The 27,973-nt window shown below is 38.5% G+C and overlaps 1 protein-coding gene across 3 annotated transcripts in view; it reads left to right on the top strand.

The window, feature by feature from the left end:
* The first annotated feature begins 1,010 nt into the window (after positions 1 to 1,010).
* EPAS1 (endothelial PAS domain protein 1) overlaps positions 1,011 to 27,973 on the top strand; it is a 107,446-nt gene continuing 80,483 nt past the window's right edge. The window contains exons 1-2 of one of the 3 annotated variants that reach the window (XM_039347474.1): positions 1,012 to 1,580; positions 4,615 to 4,663. Coding sequence is in view for 2 of the 3 variants with exons in the window: in XM_039347472.1 (XP_039203406.1) it covers positions 24,360 to 24,415 (56 nt within the window). In the remaining variant the exon portion in view is untranslated. Of the gene's footprint in view, positions 1,581 to 4,614; positions 4,664 to 24,264; positions 24,416 to 27,973 lie in introns of those variants that run through there. The other 2 variants (XM_039347473.1, XM_039347472.1) reach the window with 2 other exon arrangements.

Raw genomic sequence — 27,973 nt, forward strand, 5'->3', positions numbered from 1 at the left:
ATGGAGGACTTCAGTACAGTTTTTGGCTTTCTTCTGTTGATCAAAACATTAGGACACTGATCTGAAAATTTTTAGGCAAATATATTGTTGAAATTTGGCTGCATGGGGGCAACAAAAAGTGTTTTGCAGGATCCAATCTGAGTTGGTCACCAGAGATCTTGTCTTTCAAGCTTTTGGACTGGAGCAACATTATGCTGGGACATGCCTATTCGCCTTAATTTTTGGAAAAAGTATTTTGCCAACTTTAACATTAACCTTCATTAGGCCAGGCCTAGAGTGAATGGCAAGGAGAAGGAAGGGGGCAAGCCAGCCCCTCTACAGTCTGATTAAAGCGAGGCAACATGGCTTTGGATTTTCAGGTAGACATGCTAATGTGTAACAATAAAAGGGAAATATCCGAGCTTTCCGGACTCGTACTGGAGCCCATCTCCAGGGAACTTCTCTCTGGCTAGCCGGGCTCGAGAGAAGTTCCCCGAGAATGAGCCCGGCACGAATCCGAAAGCTCGGAAGACAAAACCTCTGGTCCCGGTCACCGACCCAGGTTGGATCCAGGTTGGATCGTGCAACATTATCCCAGGACGTGGTATATTCGCCTTAATTCAGAAAATATCCTTCCAGCATTAAAGGGGGGGGGGGAGGATACTGTCAGACACAAGCAGAACTGCTGGAGAGAAAACGGGATAATAAGAGTAATTCTTGCGTCTGGAATGCAAGAGGACGAATCGGTGACGAGGCTAAGCCGTGGGCTTTAATAAACGGAGCCACCTGTGGCTCTTCGCCTGCTCGGCGCGCGCGGGTTCGCTTATCCGCGGCCCCTCGCGCCGCCGCCGCCCCCAAGCCGCTCCGTTGACCTCCGCTCAACAAGTCCTGGAAAGTTGCAGGACAGGCGGAGAGGAGGGGAGAGGAGGCGGGCCTAGAGCCTAGCGCCTCGTTTGCCCATTGGAGGACACTCGGTCGGCCGCTCCAGCTGGAGCCGGAGTCCGGGCCTCAGGAGTCTGAGGCGGCCGCCCCCCCGGAGCACCCAGCCAAGGCTTGACGTTTTAAAGGGAGCCCTGAGCGCGTCGCTGCTTCCTCAGATTTACGGAGCCCGAGAAAGGGAGAAGCGCCCAAGAGTCGCGGCGGGCGCTCGCTGCCCTTTCTCTTCCCTGAGCGGACTGTACAATCCTCGGCAGTGTCCTGAGACTGTATGGTCAGCACAGGGACGGCTCGGTTCGGATAGCAGCCAACTTGGGCGACCTTCGTTCTTCTGCTCGCGTCTGAATCTGCGCGGAGAGAGCGCCTAGCCAGGGGCCCTGGGCGGCAGGGAGTCTAAGCCGCCTGAAGGAGCGCGGGGGAAGGCAGAAGCGGCGAAAAGGGCGAGCGAAGCAACCCAGCCCAGCGCCTATCAAAGGCCTTCAGGGACCTTCCCACCCACTGAAGCCAGGCTCCCGCCTGGATCTCTGGGCGCCCAGGTTGCTCTCGCCTAGCGGGACGCCCACGGGAGAGCCTTCGCCTTCCTTTCCTCGCGCTTGGGTTAAGCAGCAAGCCGGCAAAGAGCGAAGGGGAGCAGCCGGGATGACAGCTGAGAAGGAAAAGAAGAGGTAAGGGGAGGGGGCGGGGAGGAGACGGGGGCCAAGAGAGTCCGCCGAAGGATGGAGGCTTCTGGACAACTCAAGAGAAGTCTAGCTTCTCTCTCCCGCCCAGTAAAACGCTGAGAGGCCGTCGCTGCCGCACGAGATAAAAACAGCAGATGTAGTGCAGTAATAACAATAACAACAACAATTAAAAAAAAAGAGCCGTCTCTAGAGTGCCGTTGATTGGCAGGGCAAGGTCCCAGGGACGATCCTCTAGTAGTCTATACAGTGGCTGACATCTGTCTTCTGGAAGGCGGCCCCTTTAAAATAGTTTTGGCTAGTAGTTCCCTTGCGCGCGTGAGGTTTCGAAATTGAAAAGACTATCCCGATTGGAAAGACACGGGCTTCGCCAGTTAACCTTTTAAACGTTTCGGTAGGTCTCCAAGCAGTCGAAGCTCGGGAAGTGTTAGGAGCCTTTGCTTGAAGGCGAAGGCTAAGCGGCTGTTGAATGTAACACAACTGAACGGACCGAAAGCTGGGTCTAAACACCCGCGAATATGCAGGCTTCGTTTGGTTTGATTTAGAAAACAAACGAACAAACAAACAAGGCGGCTTCGGAAATCCCATCGATATCAAAGGGAACGGAGGCGAGGGGCCTGGTTAAGTCTTCCTTTGCGATCCATGGGGTTTCTAGGAGCTCCGCGCTGGGTGTGCCTGAATGCCGCTTCGCATTTCTTTTAATCGCCGAGTCCGAAGCATAAATGGCGTCGGAGGGGGGGGGAAGGGGTTGCCCCCTGCGAGGTGCGCGATCTCGACCTCCAGTTATTGGACTAGTTTGGCAGAGGCGGAGAAGATGCTTCCAGCCTTACCTGCCTGCCTGCCTGCCTGTCTGTCGCGAAAGTTAAGGGACGGCTCTGATCCACAGTTGGGGACCACGCGCTGAAAGTATTTGCATTTTCGGGGGCGGAGGGAGATTGCCAGGATGTGCGCCTTTGGAAACAAAACCGCTTTTAGGAAGGAGGCACGGTTATCTAACAGTCTCTCCGGAGATGAGGGAGAGAGAACAGCAAGCCCCCAGTTTTCTCAATAAGTGCTTTATTCTAACCTTGCAGGGTCTGGGCGAGGTCTCTAAAGAGCATCTGGTCCACCCCCTTCCCCTGAGTCTTAGGTGATTTAATTTGGCCCTTACTTGAAAAAGCAGAAATGATTTTTATTTTATTGCTGGAGGAGGAAAGGTTTATTCCTGGTGCAAAATTATTACAAGGAGTCACCGCTGCTCCAGAAATTGCTATCAATTTTTAAATGGTCCCCATCCTGGGAGAAGCTAGATATGCATCCAAAGGTCCTGAAATTAGGGTTTACTCCTTCATAAATCTATTACTCAACCCCCCCCCATTTCTTAATTTTGTGCCACCCAAAAGGAGGAAAAACATGATGCCTTTATGTGTTTCTTTGCTGTCTATTCAGCCATACTAAGCCTGCCATCAATGGTTATGACTTGCCCTAGAGTAAAAAAGGTGGTTCAAAAATTTTGTGAGGGTTTCTTGGCCAAAAAAGGTTTCTGGACTAGGTTCATTGGAAGAGCATTGCCCTTTCAAAGAGCAAAGATCGTTGTGAGTATCTCCAAATTGCACTCAGATAGTTCAGCGGGACAAGGAGAGTTCAAGGAAAGGTTGGTTGGGTAAAGGTCCAACCTGTCACCAGTTGCTTTGTATTTTATGTGGATTGGTGTTTGGATCAGCTGACCACCACTAGGGTCTGCATGGCAGCCAACAGGGTGTTTCATGCTCACTGAAGTCTGATGGCATTCACTGAAGGCAACTTTCTCTAACTTGGTATCTTCCATTCTATTGGATTGCAACTCTCAAGACTCTGAACTATGATCAACATCCTGGAGGTTACGGCTTGCAGAAGGCAGCCTCAGAATGCTACAGTTTGTTTTTTGGTGCAACAAATTAAGCCATTTCTGAAAATCTGATGGATTTGGGGTTTGGGGTAAAGGCATAATAGCCTCCAGAAAAATTACAGTTAAAGGGTTTGCAATTAGGATTACGCAACATTCCTCCTTCCCAAAGTCCATGTACATCAGATTACCTCCCATTCTTCCAAATTCCATTTATGTCCATCTTTATTGCAAGTTATTGACTGTGCAAAGGAGGAATTTCAACAGCTTGTCTTCTTTAAAAAGCATTGTCTGTAAAGGCACCCTTCCACACTACCATGGATTTTATTCCCAAACTCTCCAAAGCAGTTTTGAATTGGTTTAAACTTGCCCTTCCCTTGCTAATCTCAAAACATGGAGAATTAATTGATTAATAGGAGGTACTATAGTTCAACCAGTGTTCCTCTCCATTGGTGGTCTGGTTTGTCCTGTATAACATGTAAGCATTCAAAATCAGAAGCTGTAAAACCACCAAGGTACAAGCTACCATTCTTCTGTTTGTTTTACTAACAATGCAGAGAAATGAGAGCATGAAGCCACAGTGGCTTAATTTGTGTAAGGAGGAAGAATAGCTAAGAAACCAGGTGGCAGAGAAAGAACCTTTCCTTGTAGCTGTTTTGTGCCATCCATGTTTGTTGAGTTGGCTGAAAACTCTATTACCAGACAGTCCTGCCAGCATGAAATCTGCTACCCCATTGCTGATCTTTATCCTGCCTCTGTTCTGATTAACCATGAAATAAGACTGTCCTGATTTTGTGCAAGCAGTAGATAAGATGAGCTTCTGCATACAACTAGGTGGTAGGGAAAAGTCACTCTAGGAAAAATGGGCAGGGTTTGAGCAGAATAAAGTATAATTAGTTGAAGTTAGAAAAGGAACTGAATCACAAGCAGTGTGATAAATAAAGATTTAAATAAAACATTTAAGGTTTTTTTTTCTTTTGCGTTTTGCTCATAAAGTAATGGAAGACTATCCTATCATTTCAGTGTTATGCTGTATTAGCCTGTTATGTTATTTCTGTGCACTGTTGCACCATTTTGCTATTTCACTGCTGTTCTGTTTCAAAACCCAACAAGTAGTTTTGTTTACACTTCATGGCTGCTATATCTGACTCTTTTTAGAGATGGAGCAATAGAGGTCCAGCAGATAACCCTAATCAGGAACCAAAAGGTGAGGGACTGGCCTGCATGTTTCTGTATCTGCCTGCCCTTCTGATCCCATTGGCAACTGCTTACGACTTCATGTATGACATAATGGAGGGTGAAGTGGAGCAGATTCTGCACACATTGGAGCTATGACTGAATGTTTATGGAGCAAAACACTGTTTTTACATTGGCACACCTAAGTAAGATTTAAATCTGCCTCTTTTGTGAACTGGGAATGAGGTGAAAGCACTCATTACAGGAAAAAAAATGATGTTGCTTGACAGTTTTCTGCTTGGGTCGCTTTTAGGAAGGAGGCATGGTTATCTAACAGTCTCTCCGGAGATGAGGGGGAGAAGCCCTGAAAGGGGATTCTTGCCCAGCTAGAAATTAACTCACTCCACTATTTCTGGAAAACTGGACTCAATTTGTTTTGTACCGAGTTATAGTTGATTTAGACGTTAGCTGAGCTGAAACTATCCAAAATATCAGCAAATCATTTGTGTATGGAGCCAATCCTGGAGCATAGCTAAGCTACCATGCATACAGGTCAGTTGTCCAAACACAGTCCCAGTATCGGTTTCTTTTAAACATTCTATTTTCTGCCCCTTTGAAATATTGAATTTAAAAGGAATATATTTGTCTACCCACTTCATTTCCAAAGTCTGCATTGAAATATCTCTATATTAAATTTTCAGATTTTTTTTTTTTTTTTTTTTTTTTTTTTTTTGATACAGTTACTTACTCTTGGTGGTCCTTTCTATACTTCTGACTTGTTTTGGGTATTTTTGTCTAGATTTTACAGATGTGAACTTATGTTAATGGCAGAGATAATTATGAACCAGGCATGTCCTGGTTCACTGTTTAAGCTAGATCATCCACACTGAATGGAGCTGGATTTGATATATTTTAACTGAATACATACCTAACTCCACATCAACCACTGCGTCATGGATTTTTTATTTTATATAGTGGATTTTCATTTTTTTTTTTCATTTTATTTCAGGACATGATCTCTTGAAAGCTAAGCACTTTGTAAATCTGCTAAGACAGATTGTACTCTAATGGCAAAGTTAAGTTTGTGCAGGGCAGTCATAATTATCATTTAATTGGAAATAAATATTGCTGCTTTTAGTGGTACTTATTCCCATCTGTTGAAGAGGATGATAACACTATCTCCTGAGCCTGAAAACAGTTTTTTTTCTCTTTAGCTTTAGTAAAAGCTTGTTCTTTTTTAATTTTAATTTTATTCAGTCTGATGCTATTTCATTACCTTATACCAATATAGCAAGATGTATATTTTTCCATTCAGTCATGTCCCAATTCTCAGAGACTGCATTGACAAGTCCCTGCTGTTTTCTTGGCAAGTTTTTTTTTTTTTAGAAATGGTTTACCATTGCCTCCTTCCTAGGGTTGAGAGAAAATGACTGGCTCAAGGTCATCCAGCTGCTATGGCTTGGATTTGGATTAAATTACAGTTGATGTAAATTGATTGAAAGTAGCCCTTTATTTCGGTGTGCCTCTATCCAGTGATGGCGAACCTTTTAGAGACCAAGTGCCCAAACTGCAACCCAAAACCCACTTATTTATCACCAGGTGCCAGGTGGGTGTGGCCCACTGGGTGGGCGTGGCTGTGGTGGTCATGGAAGACTGGGTGGGTGTGGCCAAGGTGGGTGTGATCACCTCAATGTTGCTCGTGGGGATGGGTGCCTGTGGGGATCGGGCAAGGTCGGTTGAGATCTGGGGAGTCTCTTGCAGGTGAGGCAGTGGGCAAGAGGCTCGTCCTGAAGGGAGAGGTGAGTCAAGGCGAGGCAGGGCGGGGATGCCATTGTCACAGGGCAAGGTGAGGCAGGCCGGGGCGGCTACTGCCTGACACCATCAGCCCCTGCACACAGAGGCCAGCGAGCACATGGGTGCTGGGATGCATCCAGCCATGTGGGACCTTGGCAAGTTAGCGAGTGGCTGGTTGAAGAGGGATGGTTGCCATCTCTGGGGCATGGCGCACATGCCCACAGAGAGGGCTCTGAGTGCCGCCTCTGGCACGCGTGCCATAGGTTCGCCACCACTGCTCTATTCTATCATTATTTACTTATTTTTAAACATTTCCCTGAAACAAAATTTACTTAATTTTAGTATATTATTTTGAATACTTCTCTATTTATTTTAAATATTCTGTGAAACAGTGTATCATGGTAGCTTATGTTGCAACAATTTTAAGACAATAACATGTAAAAGAAAACATTGAAAATAAAAGCAATTAGAATGTAAAGTAAAAAATGTTTTAATTAATTTAACTTCTCTGTCAATTGTTTGCCTGTCATCTTTGATATTCTGAGAGACCCTGAGGTTCTCTGGCTCCCATTAAGTTCTAGTTGTTCTGATTATTATTCTTACAAGATTTGGGGTGGTAGAATGAACCAGCTTTAGTGTAGTTACTGATATACTATGTACCAGCACTTTACATCAAATAAAGTAAAAAAAAAAACATGTGGCTCCTTATTTGGAAAGGAAGTAGGCTAAATGAATATATCGTCATTGTATAATAAATATGTGATTAATACTTTTGAGAAGAGGGAGATTTCCCCCAGATAATTGCTAATGGATACAATAAGTCAAGACAAAGCACTTTTGAGTTATACAAATTCCAAAAAGAGACTTAAAATTGTCACATATTCATTCTTTTTGAAATTAAGATAGGTTAGATATGCTTGTGCTAGACTAGGAACAATCGTTTTAACAATAATTTCACATAAGCAAAAGTGAAATTGCAAATGATCTCTTCTTTGATGTCTTGTCTTTTTATATAATTTGATATAACTATTATTTAGTTATATTATAACTATATGACTATAAATATTATAACTGTAATAATAATAGTTTTTTATTATAATACAATGATTCCTTTTTAATATTGTATATATATTTAAATTAATGTATTCCTTTCCTTTTTTTGGCTTTTCAATAGACAGTATTAGATTTGCTTGCCATATTTTAAATAGACTATTACAATCAAGCTGTATGTATTTACTTAAATTATCTTAGATTTTATTTTTTTATTTGTCTACCTGATTCATGGTGACTCCAGGCAGCTTACAAAAATACACAAAGATCACAAATACAAAAAAAAACCCCAATGATTCAGTGAAGATTATTGCCACACAGATATAAAATTATAGTCATATATTGCAGTTCTATGTCTTTTTATTCAGAAAACAAACTTAGTTTATTCCTAGATACTTGTATTTTACCTTTATCTCAACAGACATGAGAAGTCCTTTGTTAAAAGAACACAATTAAATTTCTACAGAAAAATCTTTTAAAAATTCTTTTAGGAGTCAATGAGCTTCAGAACCTGGGTATAAATATTTTGCAGAAGTCTTGTTATATAAGATACACAAAAAAATCATATGTTGTATTACTTAATTCGCTTTCATTGACAATAGCTTTTAATTTAAAATGACATATTGGAAGCTGCCTTAATTATAAATAGAAAAACAGCTATAATGTTTTATTTTTATTATAAACATGTTTTTTTTTCATTGTTTTATTCTTTTTAACATTGTAAGCCACCCAGAGTCACTTCATAGTGAAATGGGCAGCATACAAATTTAACAAGTAAATAAAAATAAAAAATAAATATATGGAGAATTTTTGATCTGGCATTTTATGTATATGCATAAATTTAAATAGGCAACATCATTTTATTTTTTTCATTAGTATGGAATGTTCTATACATGGTAGAAAAAGAATGTTCATACAGTTTATACTATTCTTATGAATTTATGAATTACATATATATGTAGAATGTGGAAAAAAGTATTTTGATGTTGGTGCAGCACAAGTAAGGCCTCAAAATGAAGAAAGGGACCATTGCTAATCTAAAATACTTTATGCTAATGTAGAGCAACAAATGTCCCAGTTAGTATGTGCATGGCCTTATTATTTTGCTATCTGTCCATAAAAAATCATAAACCATAATTAACTGAAGTAACATTTCCTAGCTTTTCATGTGCCTAAAATCAGTTGCCTAATGCAATTGTCCAGTGCCCAATAATAGGGCCAATTCCATGCCAAGAAATACAAATATCTTCAGAGATACTGTTAGGAAATCAGCAAACCTGAAATCAAGGCTCTTCTACACTCTACAGGCCTGAGATTTTAACATTTATTGCTGCAGTACTATCATCTATTTTTAAGCTGATTGTTTCAAGTGGATAAGAGTGATCATTGTATAGAACATGTCTATACATGGTTCAGAGATATTTTACCCTCTTACTGAACAGTTAATTTTATTTATTTATTTATTTATGAGGCTTATATACCGCTTTAGGTGCAAGCACTCTCTAAGCGGTGTACACCAGTAAGCAATGTATATATATATATATTTACATTGCCCCCAACAATCTGGGTCCTCATTTTACCTACCCCGGAAGGATGGAAGGCTGAGTCAACCTTGAGCCGGTGAGATTTGAACCGCTGACCTGCTGAACACAGTCAGCTAAAGTGGCCTGCAGTACTGCACTCTAACTGCTGCGCCACCTCGGTTCATTTTATATCTTTGTGATGATAATTGAAAAATTATAAACATGTAAAATTATAAATTATGTAAAATGCTTTCAAATGATAGATGTGACAGATATCCCATGTATCAAAATGAGTGAATGTTTCTGGTGGTCTACCCTCATTGTGTGTGTGAGACAGAGTTCCATTTGTTTATTAGATAATTTAATACATATTAAAGAAAGGGAGCAGAAGGAATATTAATCATTGAATGCCCAAAACTGTAGGTATCATGTTGCCTTAATTTACTTAAACTCACTAGTTTAACAACAGTAAGCATATGGATTTGTTAATTTTGTAGTATTCCTTTTTTAAAAATCATACCTCCAGAGAGTTTCTTCTATTGACTTTGAGTTATTTGTAAGATCTGAATCAATACAAAGATCTTTATAATTGTCATAAAACTTCTGTATGTAGTCATATACCTAAAGCTAAACCATATTCCTCATTATATAATCCTTCCTTCCTTCCTTCCTTCCCATATTATATAAACAGTATATGTCTAGTGAAGGATATAGGATACAATTTTTAAAGATTTATTTACTTATTTATTTGTAATGTTTTAAAGAAAAGAATGAAAAAAGAAAAAGGTACATGTACATAGATAAGGTGACCAACCATCCTCCTTTTGGGAGGACAGTCCTCCTTTTGGGAGTTCTGTCCTCCCTCGAAAATGTCCTCCTAAATGTCCTGTTTTTCTATATTTGAAGACTTATCTGCAGGGCTTTTTTTTCGTCATAGAACGTCCAGAAGGCATTCCGGGACCTTTTTTTTTGATGGTTTTTTTCAACTTTTGCCTGAGCTGTGCTACTCCTCCTATTGGCTTTTGAAAGCCAATAGGAATTGCTGCTGAGCGCACCAAAATACCCAGGCAGCAAACTTTGCATGTGCAAGTTGCAGGAACTTTGCACCCCTCACTGCTATCCAACTACACCATCTCTTACTTAGTTTCGCAGATAGCTGGAGGAGACTGGAGCGGTAAGTTTCTCTTGATCTTCTCTGTTCGGTTCTACACGGGGATGCACAGGGTAGGCGGTGGTGCTGGGGGGTGGCTGCAGGGTCGGAGCCAGCGCGGCTGGTGCTTTGCGAGCCACGGGGCCAGCTCTATGGGGATGCGCAGGGTGGGCAGTGGTGCTGGGGGGCGGCTGGGGGGACAGCTGCAGGGCTGGAGCCGGAGCAGCTGGTGCTTTGCCTTTGCGAGTCATGGGGCCGGCTCTATGGGAATGCGCAGGGTGGCGGTGGTGCTGGGGGGCAGCTGGGGGGATGGCTGCAGGGCCGGAGCTGGCGCGGCTGGTGCTTTGCCTTTGCGAGCTGTGGGGCCAGCTCTATGGGGATGCGCTGGGTGAGCGGTGGTGCTGGGGGGCGGCTCAGGGCCGGAGCTGGCTCGGCTGGTGCTTTGCGAGCCGTGGGCCAGCTCTCCACGGCAGGGCAGTGGTGCTGGCGGGGCGGCTGTGGGCGGGGGCGTGGCGGGCAGTTGACCTTCCATAGGCCGCGCCAGCTGGTGGTCTATGCAGTGCTGACCTGCGCTGCCACCACCTCACCCTGCGCATCTACGTGGCCATCCTGAAGCGCCTGGCTCACAACACCTGCCTCCGCCGCCCACCCCCGCGCAGTCCAGCCATGTAGAGTTTTGGACAAGTGAGAAATCGAGATTGAATGTTGATACTCTAGCTGCAGCACTTGCCGTAAAATTCAATATGAAGGATATTTCTTGTTCAGATATTTCCAATATATTGTTAGAAGATGATACATTGACAAAAAATATTCATTCAATGGAAAAGTACTCATTTAAATAATTAATAGGCATGTAAGCATAATTACAATATAAAATGTTATTGTTACAAATATTTTTTATTATGCATTGATCATATTATAGTGTATTCTGTATTATTGTTGCAATAAATACAATGTTTCTTTTATTTACAATATTTTTTTCTTCAATTTATTCGTGTCCTCCTTTTTGTTGTAAAAAAGTTGGTCACTTTAACATAGAGATAGAAAATGAGAGAGGGATTTACACACACAAATCCACATTTCATACATTAATCAAGTGTCAAACAAATTTCTAAGTCTACATTAGGATAAAAATAATGATTGGCAGGGTACTGTGTGAATCAAAAAATAAATCAAGCATAATGCATTAGAGGTGGCAGTGCCCCAAAACTGTTGCACTGCCTAATCTAAATATGAAACCTTGCCTCTTGCAGGTTGTGGTGGTTGGAGTGCCTGATAAAAAAATTTCTTTAAAAAAAGTGAAAGGGTTGTAGTTGTGTCACTCTGTGGAAACTCTGGTCTTTCGCAATCTTCAGAGGGTTCTGAAAGAATGGCTTTTGTTTCTGATTAAGTTGTGTCATGGCAGAATAAAGAGTTTGCTATTCTACAAAGTTCTAGAAATGGAAGGCAAATTAAAACCATTAAAGCTGAAAACCCTATACAGGCTTACTCAGGAGTAAGTCCTATCCAGCACAATGGGGGTTAATTCCACTCACGCATGAGATTTGTAATATTCAGTGCTGTCTCTGTTGCTGTGCCTCAGATTAGAATGACCAGATGTCCACTTCTTGTTGGGTCAGATTTCCTGTTTTCTTTTTTAAACGCAATGTTCCAGTATTCTGAGAACATTTCAAGCTGAATTCTTGAAAGGTCTTGGTTTTTTTTCATTTAATCAGAGCCTCTTTATTCTCCTGAAAATGTAATTAAACATTTATTGTTGCTGTTGCCGAAGGCATTTACAAGGCCAAGTAGATCTTGTTGTTTTGTCTACAAGAAGCAAATGTTAATTTGGATTACCAAATGCAAAATGTAGCAAATGGTGGCTGGAGTGAAAAGTTGAATGACCTTCCATGTTATCACTTCTACTCATTTTTGTTGTTGTTTTTTACTAATTCATAGAGATTGACAGTGCTTCATCCATAAGACAAATATCAGATCCTAATTGTAGCATCACGTCACGATGATATTGGCAAAATTTACTTCTCTCCAAGATCCTAAATCTAGCAGTATGATCCAATAAATACTCAGATGTAAAAACAAAATTGTAACACTATCAGATAATTTGAAAAAGAACTATGAATTAAACTTATATGCAGTTTAGACAAAAGAATTTAGATGAATGTCTTGAACCTTTGTGAATAACATGGGAATGGAAACAACTAAAAACAATTCTCATTTGCTCCTCCCTCCAGTTTCTTTATTATAATAGCAAAAGAGAATAACCAGCTTCCATATCAAATACTGCAAAATAATCTGATGAGTACAAGTACTGCAGTATTTACCATTTGGTGAAATGGCTTAAGCAAAAGACTTGGATCTTTGTCTCAAGGCATTTATACATAGTCCAAATACTGGAAAAGTATGGGAAAGGTCAGGATGAAGTTATGACATATTCCCAAAATTTGGGAAGAAAATTATTTGTATGCCACTCATAGGATACTGCTGTGGACAGGAGGCTTGAAAATGAGGTATCTTGGTGATAGAACATGCTTTTTCATGCAGGTGATTTCAGATTCACTTATTGATATCTCCAGTCAGAAAAAATATTTGAAAGAATGTGTGAAAAAGATCATCATGAGATTTTGAACAATTATCACCAGTAGAGTAGCCATTTTAGATTAGATCAATTAATATTCTGACATGGTATAAAATAACTGAACCTCTGAATTTAACTTCCATAATGCTCAACTAATACAGCCAGTGATCTGAATGGGAATTCCAGGAGTTGTACTGTAGTCCCAATATACTTGGAAATCAATGTAACATAACTGCTTTATTTTATGAGAGTAAAAGCATGCAAATCATTATCCTGGGAAAATAATTCATTATACCTTGGTAAAGCAGAGGACCAAGGCTTTATTATTATACTTAAAGTATTGGGCTGTGCAGTTTCAATTTGTTTAAAGTTTACAGAAATTAGGCTAGTATAAAAATAGTTTCTGTTCTCTACTGCAACAAATTCATTATTGTATTCTGTTTAGATCATGATTTTTATATTTTATATTATATTATATTATATTATATTATATTATATTATATTATATTGTATATTTTAGGACATTATTTTTATATATATTTTTTTGACACAAAGCAAAATGTCAAAGGCTGTTTTTCCAGAACACTGGTCTTTTATTCTTTTCTCTGATCATGAATGTAATGCAATCAGTCACACTCTTTGACTAGGAAAATATGCTAGTTTATTACTTGGTTGCTAGACATTAAGAATCAAGTTGAGAAATAAATTGATGTGTATGCAGCCATGCTGGGCCTATTCACAAAAAGATATAACATGAACTGACCCTAAACATCATTAGGTGCCAGATTATTAGATGCCAATCAAAGAATTGCATAGTCTGAAGAAGTAACACATTGTAGGCATCTGTATGCATATGTACTTCTCAAATTCTTCTAGTTTTGACAATATGGTTTTTTAATTGGATATTTCTCAAAGAGAACAGATTGTGTTAATTATTTAACTACTTCTTCAGACCATGCATTTCTTTAATTGGCATCTAATAATTGGCACCTAATAATGTTTAGGGTCCATTCACAATATATCTTTTTCTGAGTAGGCCCAGCATGGCTGCATACACATCAATTTATTTCTTAACTCTTAACTCTTGATGGTTACCAACCAAATAGGTAACCTATATTACCAGGTTACATTAGTGAAACCAGCTTCCTATACAATGGTGGGATTCAAATATGTGAACAACCGGTTCTCTGTATGGATGCCACTTCCGGAAGTCCATTCTGGGCCTGGGCAACAAAACATTAGCTACCAGTTCTGCCGAAGTGGTGTGAACCGGCTGAATCCTATATCTTGTTAGAGGCTATAGTATATTAAGTGCCTTCTGGTAAAGTTTTTCATTAGAGGTTATGTTTAGTTAAGTTCTATTGTGGGACATTGCTTGTTCAAGACCCAGGTCACTTAGAACCAAAGAAGACTTATTCACTTCTCTACAGGACCTTAAGTTGGGGAAATCCACAAGAGAAAGCATGTGTCTGTTATTCCATCATTTACAAATGTTCTCATGTCACTAAAAGCTGTGATGTGGTTAATTTGTTTGGTTGTATGCCATAGTTTTTAAATATGGCAATACTATAACCCCTTAAAATATCACATGAATTTGTGTGAAATCCATCCACTACATTAAGTAAAACAAATAAAACAATAATTCACTTTGAATTGTTGAATTTTTATTTATCACAGGGCCCCTGAAGCTGGTACTAAGTGCTCATAGTGGTCTTGCATAGGCACAATGGGAAACAAAGCTTCAAGAGAGTTTTGAGAAACTGCCACTATGCTTGCAAAGCATGGACTTTTTTTTTAAAGTGGCATTCCCTAACTTGCCCACAATTCCTTGAGAGATCACTGTTCATGATTTGACAACCCTTGGTTTAATGAATTTTGTGAATTAAAGCTGGTGGTTTATGGCTTAATGCAGTGTGTGAACTCAGCTACTTTTGGCTTTTTCAGCAAACCAGGACTTAGGCCAAATAAATTCTCAGGGCTATGCCAATATTCTCTCTCTCCCCATTTTGACTGGGATTGTGTTAACATGTCATTGTTTATTTGGGGGCCATAGCAGATTATGCAAACATACTAACTGCATTCTTTTAAATGAATTAAGTCAGACAATGATTCTTTTTACCTGCTATAACGGTTACTATGGCTCTCCATTGTACAGTAATTGGATTTATATTGCTAATCTCTTCTTGGATTTTAAGGAATTAATGTGTATTGTTTAAACAAGAAGTTTGGATTCCAGAGGGTTTTTATTTGTTGTATATCATGAAACTTAGCCAGTGCATGACTCACCTGGGTGTGGTTTAAGGTATTCCAGACCTGGCATGCTGAAATGTGTGGTAATACTAAAGAAAAGTCTTTTAGACATTCCTGTAGCTAGTAAACTCTGAGCATTGACTGGAACACAGCATAACCCTAACAAGCTATTTCTAAGTTGAGAAAAGAACAGCCAGGTGATGTGATCTGCTATTCCACAACCATTTGCAGGATAGAGAGCCCTGAAATTTTAGCACAATGGTTTTCATCCACATTGTCCGATAGGGTAACATGGAAAGAAACCATGGTCAAGATGAGCATAGCTTACTAGTAAAGGGGAGAAAGCTAATGCTAATAGCTTTTAAAGCTACAGTCAGTGAAGTACAAAATGTTGCTAAAAGCTATTCCCAGCCACTTTGTGGGAAAAGACTGTAATAGAAGTGGACAGAATGTTTGTCTTGACTGAGCCACTTGGTCACTATTAATTCAAAATATCTTTGCTCTGCTCATTCCATCTCTTAGCTTGACCTAATTCACAGCATTTTTGGAGTGGGTAAAAAAGGAAAATTCTGGGTATGATGGCCAGAGTTGGTTGGCAAGGACACAGATTTTTAAAATAGAAGAGGAAGGAGACATAATTTTAGTTTGCTGAGGGTTGAAGGGGGGAACATTTGGCTCAGATCATTTTTGAATGTCTTTCATTGCTACTCTGTTCCATTTTATGATAGTTAGTGCTGGCCACTGGGCAAATGGATGGCAAAACTGAGTGCCTTAAAACTGAGTGGCTTAGAAACTTTCATAGATAGGACACCCAGGGCAAGAATATGGGCTTCATCTGTAAAACATGATTTAAAATTCTGAGTAGTTTTGGAGCCAGTTTTCATAATTTCCAAACTGGATAATTACTTCCATGCTTTATTTAGACATAATTAAAAGAAGGCAGTTTGTTGCAAATTAAGTAATGATCATTCAAAACCATACAAATCATACTTTGACCAAACTATATTTTAAGAAACATGAAACCTTATTCATATATCATATTAAACCATGTGTTTTCTTTGTGCACTGTGTAGCACAATAGAGTTTGACACTGTTTATGTGAACTCAATCAAATTGTGGATTACTTAATAAAGAATTAAGGATACAGTTGGTGAGTCTGGCATTGCTGTTGCTTTCTCTCTTTTTTTTCCTCTATAATGTATCAAGTTTCTCAGGTAGGACCTTAGCTACAGGACCACCTGAAGCTAAGATCCTTGGCTTACAACAGTTCATTTAGTGACTGTTCAAAGTTACAATGGCACTGAAAAAAGTGACTTATATCAATTTTTCACATTTATGAACTTGCAGCACCCCATGGTCACATGATCAAAATTCAGACTTTTGGCAACTGACTCATATTTATGATGGTTACAGTGTCCTGGAGTCATGTGATCACCTTTTGTCTGGGTCAATGGGGGAAGCCAGATTCGCTTAACTGTGGCAAGAAAGGTCATAAATTCAAAATTCACTTAACAACTGTCTTGCTTAGCAACATAAATTTTGGGCTGAATTGTGGTTGTATGTCAAGGACTACCTGCAGTTGGACCAAACCAGATGACCAATTACATTTATCACAGACTGCTGCTTGAAACTTTAAAACTATGGTTTCAGTCACTAAAGTGTGAACCCCAATCTACAGAAATCATGATTTGTGTGCATTTTGATGCACAAGCTCCTCATCACTTTTCGTGAATGTAGACATAAAAGACCACCCAGCTGAATATTTTTTTAGATTTAATAACACTTCATCCATTTTACATGTTCTAGAATTTTTAGTTTGGGCACTTGGAAGATTCAGCAAATACTTGTTACCAGGGACAATAGGAAGTCTGAAGGCTATATTTTGAAGCAGCTTCCAAAAATGTAATTTTGTGACCAGCTGAACAAGAAAAAGATTGCATTTGATTTTATCACTGATTATGTTAGCCGTGCATAATGACAACAAATGGTGTGCAATCATTATACTTTTAATTTTAGAATAACATACTTGTTATTCTCATTTTTGTCTTTTTATGGAAAGTTACAGCCTGATGCTTGAAAAATTCCAGATAATATCAAGAAATCTTCTGGACATTCACAATTAACTTACCCTCCATATAAACAAACACCTAATACCACTAATTAGTTTTTGCAGTGTTCTGAAGATATTGGGGATGGGGTATGTATTTTAAAAATTTACTTTTGTTTACACCCTCTTTAAAAATGATAAACAGCTCCTTTTTTAGTGAGAAAAATCACACATTTCTGTCTTTGATGCCATGAAAAATGCTGGAATACAGGTATTGTACAGAATGGGAACAAAAAAGAAGGGAGGTTTCCTGTTATAATATATACTCACAAAAAGGAATGGAAAACTAAGGAGTACATTATGGAAATAGTAACCCATGCCATAAAAGTTAAGACTTATATTTGTACAATCTGATTGATCAATGCTAAAATATTAGAAAACTCAGATAAAAACCTATTAAATCTATGTAACTAATTAGCACTTAGCAATAGCACTTAGACTTATATATTGCTTCACAGTGCTTTACAGCCCTCTCTAAGCAGTTTACAAAGTCAGCATATTGGCCCCAACAATCTGGGTCCTCATTTTACCGACCTCAGAAGGATGGAAGGGTGGGAATCAAACTGCCAAACTGCAGGCAGCCAGAAGTCAGCAGAAATAGCCTACTAATTAAATAGTTAAATACACATGCATGTTTAAAGATATGCACAAATTTATCTAATTAAAAGTATGATGTTTGGAAACAAGATCTAAATATTAGCAATAGACTAAATTTTAAGAGTTGAAGACTGGGCTTGGTATCTACATAGCCACAATGTAATATCCTTGGCTCTAGGTTGATCCTTTTCCCTGAGTAGCAAGCCAAGATCTATATTCCAGAAGTATAAGAGATTTGGTCCCTTTTGCAATATTCATATACAGGTAGCCCTTAATTTACGACCACAGTTGGGACTAGGACTTCCATCTCCAAGCAATGCAGTCTTTAAGTGAGTCATGCCTGATTTTTTTTTTTTAAGCAAATCTGGCTTTGCTTGTTGGAAGCTCCCTGGGAAGATTGTAAATGGTGAGCCCATGACCCCGGAATGTTGCAATTGTCATAAATACATACCAGTTATCAAGTGTCCAAAGGTTGATCACATGACCACAGGGACACAATGTTCATAAGTTCAAGTCATGGTCATAAGTCACTTTTTCAGCAAGAAAAGCAGAGAAATCAAAGTAGCGGGGAAGCTGTTTTGGAAGGATTGGGGAAGAAATAAAGGAAAATATGGGGATGGTACAATAATAGAGAAATCCGGAGGCATACAGGTATGCCTGTTGGACTTTTAGGTCTGCTTGGAATATGACAGTTATAATTGCATAATACCTACTTGTAGATTAAATGCCATTGGGAGGATTTGGCTCAAGGTTGACTCAGCCTTCCATCCTTCCGAGATCGGTAAAATGAAGACCCAGATTGTTGGGTGGGCAATATGCTGACCCTGTCAACTGCTTAGAGAGGGCTGTAAAGTACGGTGAAACGATATATAAGTCTAAGTGCTATTGCTATAGTATTTGGCTTGGTAAATAATGAGTATGATCTTGGACAGGAAAGATGTATTTTAGTGACTGTAGATGTTTGTAAACTGATACCATGTTGAATGTATAAAATCTATAGAATATGATGTACAGAATAGATAAAATTATATTGTATCTTACTTCATCAAAGCATTTTGTACTTAGAAGGACAGTATTTTTTTCTGATTTGATTTAACAGATACTGAATGCACTTGGACTCTTGAAAGTCACCTAGTCATGTTTGAAGGAGAAAGTACCATTTTGACAAGGAGTGCTAAAAGTCCAGTTATTTTTCAAGGTAGTTGAGGGCAAATTTTCACCATGCCATGGACTCATTGAAATGTACTCATGTCATTGTTTGCCTATAAGATTCCAATTTCTGTGACAAGAATAGTCATATTTTGCAAAATTTATGCTAGAAATTTGTGTGTATGTATGTGTATGTTTATGTAACATGGGAAGGGCAGTAGATATTTTTTAAATCTCCTTGTTGACTTTTTTCCAGGCTTCATAAGGAGAAGCGATTCCTTTCTTGTGCATTGTATTTTCAAAAATTGAAGGAAAACAGTACAAAAAAGGCTAAAAGTAAAGCTCCATAATTTCTAAAAATAGACTAATATAAGAGATACATTCTGTGCTTAAGTGCAGCAGTGTTACAGAATTGTATATCTTTATTTTTGTGCAGTTTGCCTACTTTGTGTTGATGAAATCACTTAATGAATGTGGTTTAGATAGGCTTTGTTGAATCTTAGAGAGGACAAAATACTTATTCCATTTCTTGTTTTGAAAGTGGAAAGAGTGAAACCCTGTATCATAATGATATCCAACAGTTGTTTGAACCTCAGGTGCTACATCCTATTCCTTAAAGGTCTTTAGGAAATTGGGGAAAAATCTTCTCTCCTGTAATCAAACATAAGTTAATAGTTTTTATGAATTTATGTACTTTCTTCAGCTTAAAGTAAAGCATATACAAATGTTTCATGAAGTATGCTTGTTTTTATAAGCAGCACCTGGGAGCCAGCTTATAATTTATGTGCAACCAGCCAAATTCTTTTAGAGTTTTCCCCTCTAGCAAACATTTTATTCTTACTAGAAGAATAAAAGGCCAAGATTTGGGTTGCATTCACATACATATCATATTAAGCCATATTTTGTTTTAACTATAGTTTGTTTAGAAACTTTACTATCTTGCTTTATTCTTTACACTATGCCAGAAATAAACAGCTCACACTGTATTTTACAATGCAGTGTATAATCCAGTTCTCACTTAATGCCAAACTGGGAATTTTTTTTTCTGTACTTGTTTCATTATATAGTTCTGAGGTGTGATATATGGGTTTAAACATGTAATAAATCAACATCTAGCAAATCATGTTATTGCCCAGATTCATGATTCTTAAAAGTTTATTTTAATCTATATCTAATGTTTACATTTGCTTAATAATCCCTGTTAAAAATACTTCTTGTCAGTAACATGAGTGTTGTACTCATATTAAACATAATAAATACATTTTATTAGAGAAAGCGTATCTATGTTCAATCCACATGAAAAGGCATAAACCATAGTGAAAACCAAATAATGATATGAGAACCAAATCAAAGCATATTTATTCACACTGTTAATTAGAGGAATTTTGATTCCGAAAAGAGGGCTCAGGTCCACCCTGCAACTTCTCACTGTCACTCTTTAGGCATCAGAGGCATATCTCTACTTTCCATAATCATCATAGTTTTATTCATAATCATCATACTGCTTTAGTTGTTTTCCCCCACAAGATGAGATACCCTTAGAAAGCATAGATGGAGATTCACTAGAAATGAAAATCATAGGTTCTTTTTTCTACAAGCAATGATATTAAGAAATATAGACAGGCACCAAAGCAGTTCTATGTGATGTAATTCCTATTAAGCTTGCATAGAACTTTATAGATTATTCTCTTTTGCATGAATCCAGAACCAATGCTTCTGTGTTAAGGTTACGTTGTTTTTCTGTCCTTCTCCTCTTAAAATATATTTGAAATAGCATGTGCATCTTTTCCCAACATAATCTCACATAATCAAGAGCAGCATCAAATCCAAGCTTCTTTTGAAGAGCAAATGCTAATTTCAGTGGCTGGTTCTCCTAATTTATAGAATCCAAAAATGTATTTTGTTTGGCTTTGGCTTAGCCTGACAGCTGACATCAGCCATTGTGGGTTATAAACACTAATCGATAATAAAGTGTTGTATATAAATCCTGTAACTGTGACTTACTCAACAATTCATGTTATTATAAACTATGGTGTAGCACAATGCTGTAAATCTAACTACAGAGTGTGTGGCTCTGTGCAACTAAGTTTGGGCAGCAGTCTTCTCAGTGTGGTTCTCTAAAGAAACCAGGTATTGACTTGTGGGTCTCTAGAAAATAATACACCTGTGCAAGCAATCCTGGTCTCAAAATATCCCAAATATTGCTGCAATAGCCAAGAAATTAAAAAGAAAGATATTTATAAAGTGGGTTTGCTTTAGCAGAGAATTTGGTAGAGCAGTGGAACAAAGGTTCAAGGAAGGTAAACATAGTCTGCCAAAAATGGCTTATTTATTTTCTGTTTTGTAAAATTATTAACCACCATTAAAGGGAGAAGTTTTAATTAGCCAATACATTATTAGTGCAATGAATGTGTAAAGATCCATGGGTCTGTCTTTACTCCTCATAATTACATAGATACATCCCTGCTGTTTTTTTGCTAACAAAAAAAAGGTGTTTTGCTATTTCCTTTTCTAGCTTGTAAATCTAGGATTTCCTGTTGGTCTCCCATCCAACCTCTAAAGAGGCCTAATGAGTCTTAATTTATTGAGGTTGATCTAATCTAGCTAAGTGCTGCTACCTAGTGGGATGCTAAATGAATTTGTCCATTCTTACAAAAACTAAATGAATCACTTGCACTTTCTTCCCCTCCTTCCCTCCCAGTTGGGAGTGAGGGAGATTGAAAAGAGAGACCTGAGTATATCTGATTTTTGTCAGGTACACAGCGTTCTGGAGCACAGCCCACTGGCAAAAACATGTGGTGTTTTATCCACAGTAGCATTAGAAATGTTCTTTCTTAGTTTGGCGCCAATGATCGAAGTCTGTTGTTAACAGGAGTTCACACAGAAGTCTTGCCAGGTCTGCCCAGAATACTGTCTCCTGTGACTTCCTGTGGTCTTGCATAATATTTCCTTGCTGTTTGTTATACTTTGTACATTTGCTGGAGCTGTCTGTGATGCTAACAGAGCACATTAGGGCTCAGGCTCTTAACCAAAAGATCTGATCCCTTGTGGAACTGCCGTGGGTCACTTCAGGTGACATAATTAAGTTGCACTGCTCATGTAGGTGACTGCTGTTTGAGGTTCTGAGGCTGATGAAGTCTTCCCCAACCTGGTACCCTTCTAGTATATCTGACTTTGGTCCCATAAATAACAATGAGCCTATCACCTTTTGAATTGGTAGATGGAGACCGTATCCTAAAGATACCATTTTAAGGAAAGTGGACGTAGGCCATAGAGGTAGCTATAGAACCACACTTCAATCCAGAGTTGAATCCATCAGCTGTCAGATGCTAACTAGAAAAGGCGTCAGATGTACATAATTTATGATAGAGCTAACCTCTCATGTATCTAAGATGAGATACTGACAGCTATTTCTAGGAAATACTACAGCACTATCAAACCAGAATCCATCCACATTGTCACGCTAACCAGAGTGGTAAAAAGTGTGGCTCTGGGGAAGATACCAGCACTCTTTTCTGTCTCTTAGGATGGATGGGGCCAATTGCTTTGACCTTTTTCTATTGAGAATATGTGGGATGGGTTGAAGGAGCAGAATGGTTGCCATAAGAACCCCAGATGGATTGCAGATATTTAAAACACTGATTTTATCACTTAAAACTCCTGACACTCCCTTAAAATGAGTTCAGCTAGGGAGTACAGCCACAACATGCCATGCAAAGCATAAAAGATTTTACAGGTAGTTCTCTACTTACAGCCACAATTGGGAACTGATTTTCCATTGTAATTTTCTGTGGCCATAATGTGACTCATCATGTGACTGGACACAATTTTAGGAACATTTTTACTGTGGTCATTAAGTTGATCGCCATGGTCATTACTTAAGTTGCATGGTTGTTAAGTGAATCACATGGTCATTAAGCAAATCCAGCTTTTTCAATGGAAGTCAGTTGAGAAGGTTGCAAACTACAACATGTGACTGTAACATGCTGCAGCTGTCATAAATACAAACTGGTTACCTTGTATCTGAATTGCACTCCTGTGACTACAGGAGTGATGATCTTGAGGACGGGTTGTAAATCTGAGGATTTTGTAATTTTAAACCATTATTAAGCAAACTGTTGTAAATCAAGGACTAACTGTAGGTACTGTGTCTGGGTTTATAGTTAATTGAATCATTTTTTATTAAATAAATTAGAGCAAATTGGGTTCACACATTAAAAAAAAAATGAACCCTGGTTTACAGGTATCAAAGGTTCAGCTCACATAATACTAGAAGCCAAAAGAACATAAAGAATGGTCCACCAAATCGAATCAATAACATAATGTTTAGAGATTTATACTATCATAATAAAAAGGAAAAAAGAAAAAATAGATATATTCTATGTACAAAATTCTGTTGAACTCAGCTGCATGGCGATGACGAATACCAAGCAACACATTAATACAGTAATATATCTCTCTACTTTGGTTTTCTGTTAGGTGATAGGAAGGCAGTCTCATCTCTTAAAAGTTGCTACACATTACAATAATTTGTAGTTATATTCCTTTGAAGTTTCCTTGAAGAATCTTGTCCATCAAGTCCTGTTTTATTGATTGATTCATTCATTTTTGAACCGCCCATCTCCCTCAAAGAGTTATATTTTATATATTTATATATTGAGTGTTCTTGGATAGTTACCTCTACAGCTATCATATTTGCACCACAAAATTCAGATGACCACTGGATGGCAGCAAGTAGGCCTTCTTTGTTGCCACCCAGTTATCATTTGAATTTTTAAAATTTCAATTCTGGTGGCATTTATTAATTTATTAATTAATGATTGACTCTAGGAGATGTACAATAAACCAAAAGCAGAAGATTCAATTCAATTAAATTAAAATTTAATCAAACTAACATCCATGCCATACTCTGGACAGGGATTCCAATATTCACAGCCCCCTACCCCAACACCTCCCTCCCCCAGTTATTGGCAGGCATGTCCCAATTCCAGAATTCAGGGTGCTATTTCATTTTGAATACATTTGTTTGAAACTTTGAGGTGCCAGCTTTCCTAGACTGAGAGCTTCCATGGTCTTGAATGGCCTTCTGCAAAGAACGGTAGCAACTGCTGTTCTGCCGGATTGTGCTGGCAAGGTGGAAGGGAAGGTGGGGTCACATTGATATTACAGAAATCACTAGGGTTGTTTCAGTGTGCTTAATTAGCTTCATGTTTCTGTGAGTGATACATAGTCTAAACATGCAATGGAGGGGTGGGGGTTATATTCATTTATTTATTTAGGTTGAGAGCTGGGGCTGCTTTTACTTCTCATCACTTTTGCCACTCAGCTGCTTTTGGGAGCAAATGGCAGAGATGAGAGGCTGCTGCTGGCCCATATCACCCTCTGAGTACCCGTGGACCAGAGCCAAGTTTCAGTCCAATCCCAGATAATGTCAAGAAGCAGAGGGGAGTGAGTTAGCAAGCAGGCATGGCTTCTGCAGATCTTCCTTAACATTGTTGAAGTTTCCTCATCAAGTCTGGCCAGAGGGAGAAAATGGCTGAGCAACTGGGCAGGAAGAAGAAAGGAAAACAATTGAGACTGGGGCACAGGTGAGATCCTCTAGCCTATTCTTTTCAAAATTCACCTCTTCCACAAGGCCTTTAATCCCCTCTTGTAATTCTCTTGTAAAGTAAATACTTATATAGCTGTAGTTGTGCATGTTCTTCCCATGTTTCTTCCTTTCCTCATTTTCCATTATGGTTTTCCCTGCTTGAAAGATTCATACTACAATTCTCAGTTTGCAAAGTAGCAAAGTTCACAATGCTGAATAAATGCTAACAGTGATAATAATGATTCTTTTTTTAAGAAAAAAAGAAAAACAAATGTTAAGAAAAATCAGGTGTATAAAAAAGAAACCCCAATAAAATATATCTAGTTTTGTTTTGTTTTTATTAAAGTTCACAGGGAGGGAAGGATGCATATTGCCTTTAAAGCACTGATTGATTAAAAGCAAACTACATAATCTATATGTCTGTCAGTTAAATATCAAGCGACATTCTAAAGCTTATGTGAAATTTGATGTATATGTGATGGCAAATTCAGCTTTTTTTCTTTACTTCCCCAAATTCTAAAATCATAACTGAATCTATTGCTTTAAGGCAGTAATTAGCAACATTATGATAGCCAGAGATGCCTTAGTGGTTGGGGAGGAATTCTGTAATGAATACAAGAGGTATTTTAAATTCTTTGGAATTGTTACGGTGTACTGCATTTGAACCAATGGTTAACTGGTTTAATAGGAAGAACAAATGACTATTTTTAAAGTTCTGACAAAATGCTCAGATTTGTACTATGAGAGAGGCTGTTTTTTAAATTTTAGTTCTATGTGATCTGTTTTTAGATTAATGCATAGCTAGTCAAAGTAATCAGCTCTCACGTATGGGGAAACACCCATTCTTCTTATGTAACAGTAGTACTGTATTGCACTTTATGCCAGTTCCAGTTAGTGCAAGTGTCAGGTCTCAGAAACAAGAGGCATTGGGAAGGATATCTTGATTGGAGCTTCATGTCTCCATCCCTCTGTTGCAGCCAGGTCACAAAGATAGTGCCTCCCACCAAAGACAGGCTGTAGCAGATAAGTCTGTCAGAACGTGTTTGAGCTTAAAGATAAAAGGGGTGGGTTGCTAAATGCTGGATGTTTTCTGCTTTGTGGACTGCTGTCTTCTCAGTGCTTAAATTCTTTATATCTTCAGTGTGGCTTTCAGAAGCAAAGCTTAAAACGACTAACAGGTTTTTGTTGGTATAACAGAGTTGAACTTTGATTGAAATCACCCTGGAGTTTAGCCACATTCTCCTCTATTTGGAGTCTAGGCATTGAATAACTGACATTATATTAATGGCAAGTAGACTTCTAAAGTTGAGCATAATACTGGCTAACTTTGACTACTTCTAAAGATCACAAGAAGGATTTTCAGGCAAAATGATATAGCATGACAGGCAGAACAGCTCTTGGTTTATGTATTTATTAGAATCACTTGTACTTTCTATATAATTCTCAGACTTGTCACTTAGGCAACTACCTGTGATATGATGTTCCTTTTATCACAAAGCTATTTTTGTTCAGATTTTGCATTGTTCAAAAGAAAAATAGCCTTCTTCTCACAAGTAAATATGTTTTCTGTTGATAGGATAAAAGATTTTTTCTAATTGCAGTAAGACAATTGCCACCATAATTTTTATAGCAGCTCTCTTTCATATAAAGGATTAGAGAGGTAAGATATCACCCAGGAAGACAATCACTCCATGATAAATAATGGGTGCTTTATGGATTGATGGATGGGACTACAAATTTAGAGGGGACAAAAACCCTGAAATTTGTTCTTTGCTTCATTTCTGTTTCATCAACCCCAATGATCACACATACAGGCATATGCCCATCATGCTATTCTCTTTTGGGGAAAGCAATGTCATTTAATACATAAAATACACCAGGGGTTTTCATAAAGAACTTCCAGCAGTGGCACCTATTCTATGAAATAACCTTATCAGACAAATGTGCCAGATCGCTTCACTGAATTCATTAGACTCTAGATACAAATCTGGGTTTTGTGGTAGCTTTTAGTTGTCTTGTCACATTCTTCTTAAGTAGGACCACTTAAGTAGTACTATTTGTACAGTACAGTACTTTTAAAATAATAATAATGAGGACCCTATAGACAGATAAAAATGCCAAATACAAACGAAACATCTGGCTGACTATGCTGCCAATCATAATAGTAATATTTTCCCCTCAATGGAGCACTACCTTGACGTGAATGTGAGGTTTGCATGTTCTGACAAAGAGCTATACCAGAGAGTCAACAACACTGGACAGATCTCATCAGAGGAACCAGACAGAGTGTCTCTCCCATAAACAATATGGTGAGACTTAACTTACAGAAATCTATACCAGAGTAGTTGTCACCTGGGTCAACGAGGGGTGTGTTAGGGTTTGGAGTTCCTGGATATCTAGTGGCAAGTGGACTCAGAACTGCTGGCTGAATAACCAGAGCCAACTGCTGTGGGATTATATAGTACTGGAATAAAAGTTGATTATCCATCTCAAAGGTACAAAGACTGAAAACAAAGAATGATTTGCTATTACAAATCAAGTCCAATACGAAGAGGATATATCTGAAAAGAATGCAACAGTTCTGGAAAGAACAACATCCAGAATCAGAAATAACAAAAACTAGCAGATCAATGTTGATTTATAATACAAAATAAAGTATTTACAACTGGTCACATACCTTTTATTTTAACAGTTTATTGAAGTGTCCTGACATTTTTTTCAAAAGTCCATGTATAACACATTTGCTCAGAAACATTGGGGATTCCTGGGCTAGCAAGCCTTTTGTGTTTCATACCAATTCTTTTTTTCAGTATTAGGTGTGCATGGTTTTTGTTTTTCTATTTAAAAATAACTATATTTTTTGTTACAGCTTTATATTAAGCTAGGGCTATTTCCCAAACAATTAGCAAGTACAGTAAACCTATATTTCTGTTGCTCTTAATTTTGTAGATTGTGAGGTATATCTTTAATATATGCAGTTTATTTGAGGAAATTTCAATTCTTTTCCAGAATTTTTTAAAAATTTTGTGAGGTTTTTTAGTTTCATAATGCCTTGTTTATAAAAAGAAAGATCAGTTTTCTAGATCTTGGAGTTTCTGATCTTGAATGTCTTTGTGTGGTACAAATATATTTCAGGATGACTTTATTAGTAGAGGTGATCATTAGTCACCATAAGGTATCTTCTATTAATTAACCAGTTACATCGTCTTCTGAAAGAATTCGTCCTTCTCAAATTCCACTCTAAATCATAATGTTCAATTAAGTATGTTATATAAAGATAAAGATAGGTCTCCCCTATCCAGTCATGTCTGACTGTAGGGGGCAGTGCTTATCTCCGTTTCTTAGCCGAAGGAGCCAGCATTGTTTCCGTGGCCATGTGGCTGGCATGACTATATGCTGAGGCACACAGAACACTATTACCTTCTCACCAAAGTGTACCTATTTATTTACTCACATTTACATGCTTTTGAACTTCTAAGTTGGCAGGAGCCGGAGAAGTTCACTCCATCACAGGGTGCTTGGATCTCAAACTGCCAGCCTTCTAGTTGGCAAGCCC

Source organism: Crotalus tigris, unplaced genomic scaffold, assembly GCF_016545835.1.
Source record: "Crotalus tigris isolate CLP2741 ecotype Arizona unplaced genomic scaffold, ASM1654583v1 scf7180000018081.1164505, whole genome shotgun sequence".
Lineage (NCBI taxonomy): Eukaryota > Metazoa > Chordata > Lepidosauria > Squamata > Viperidae > Crotalus > Crotalus tigris.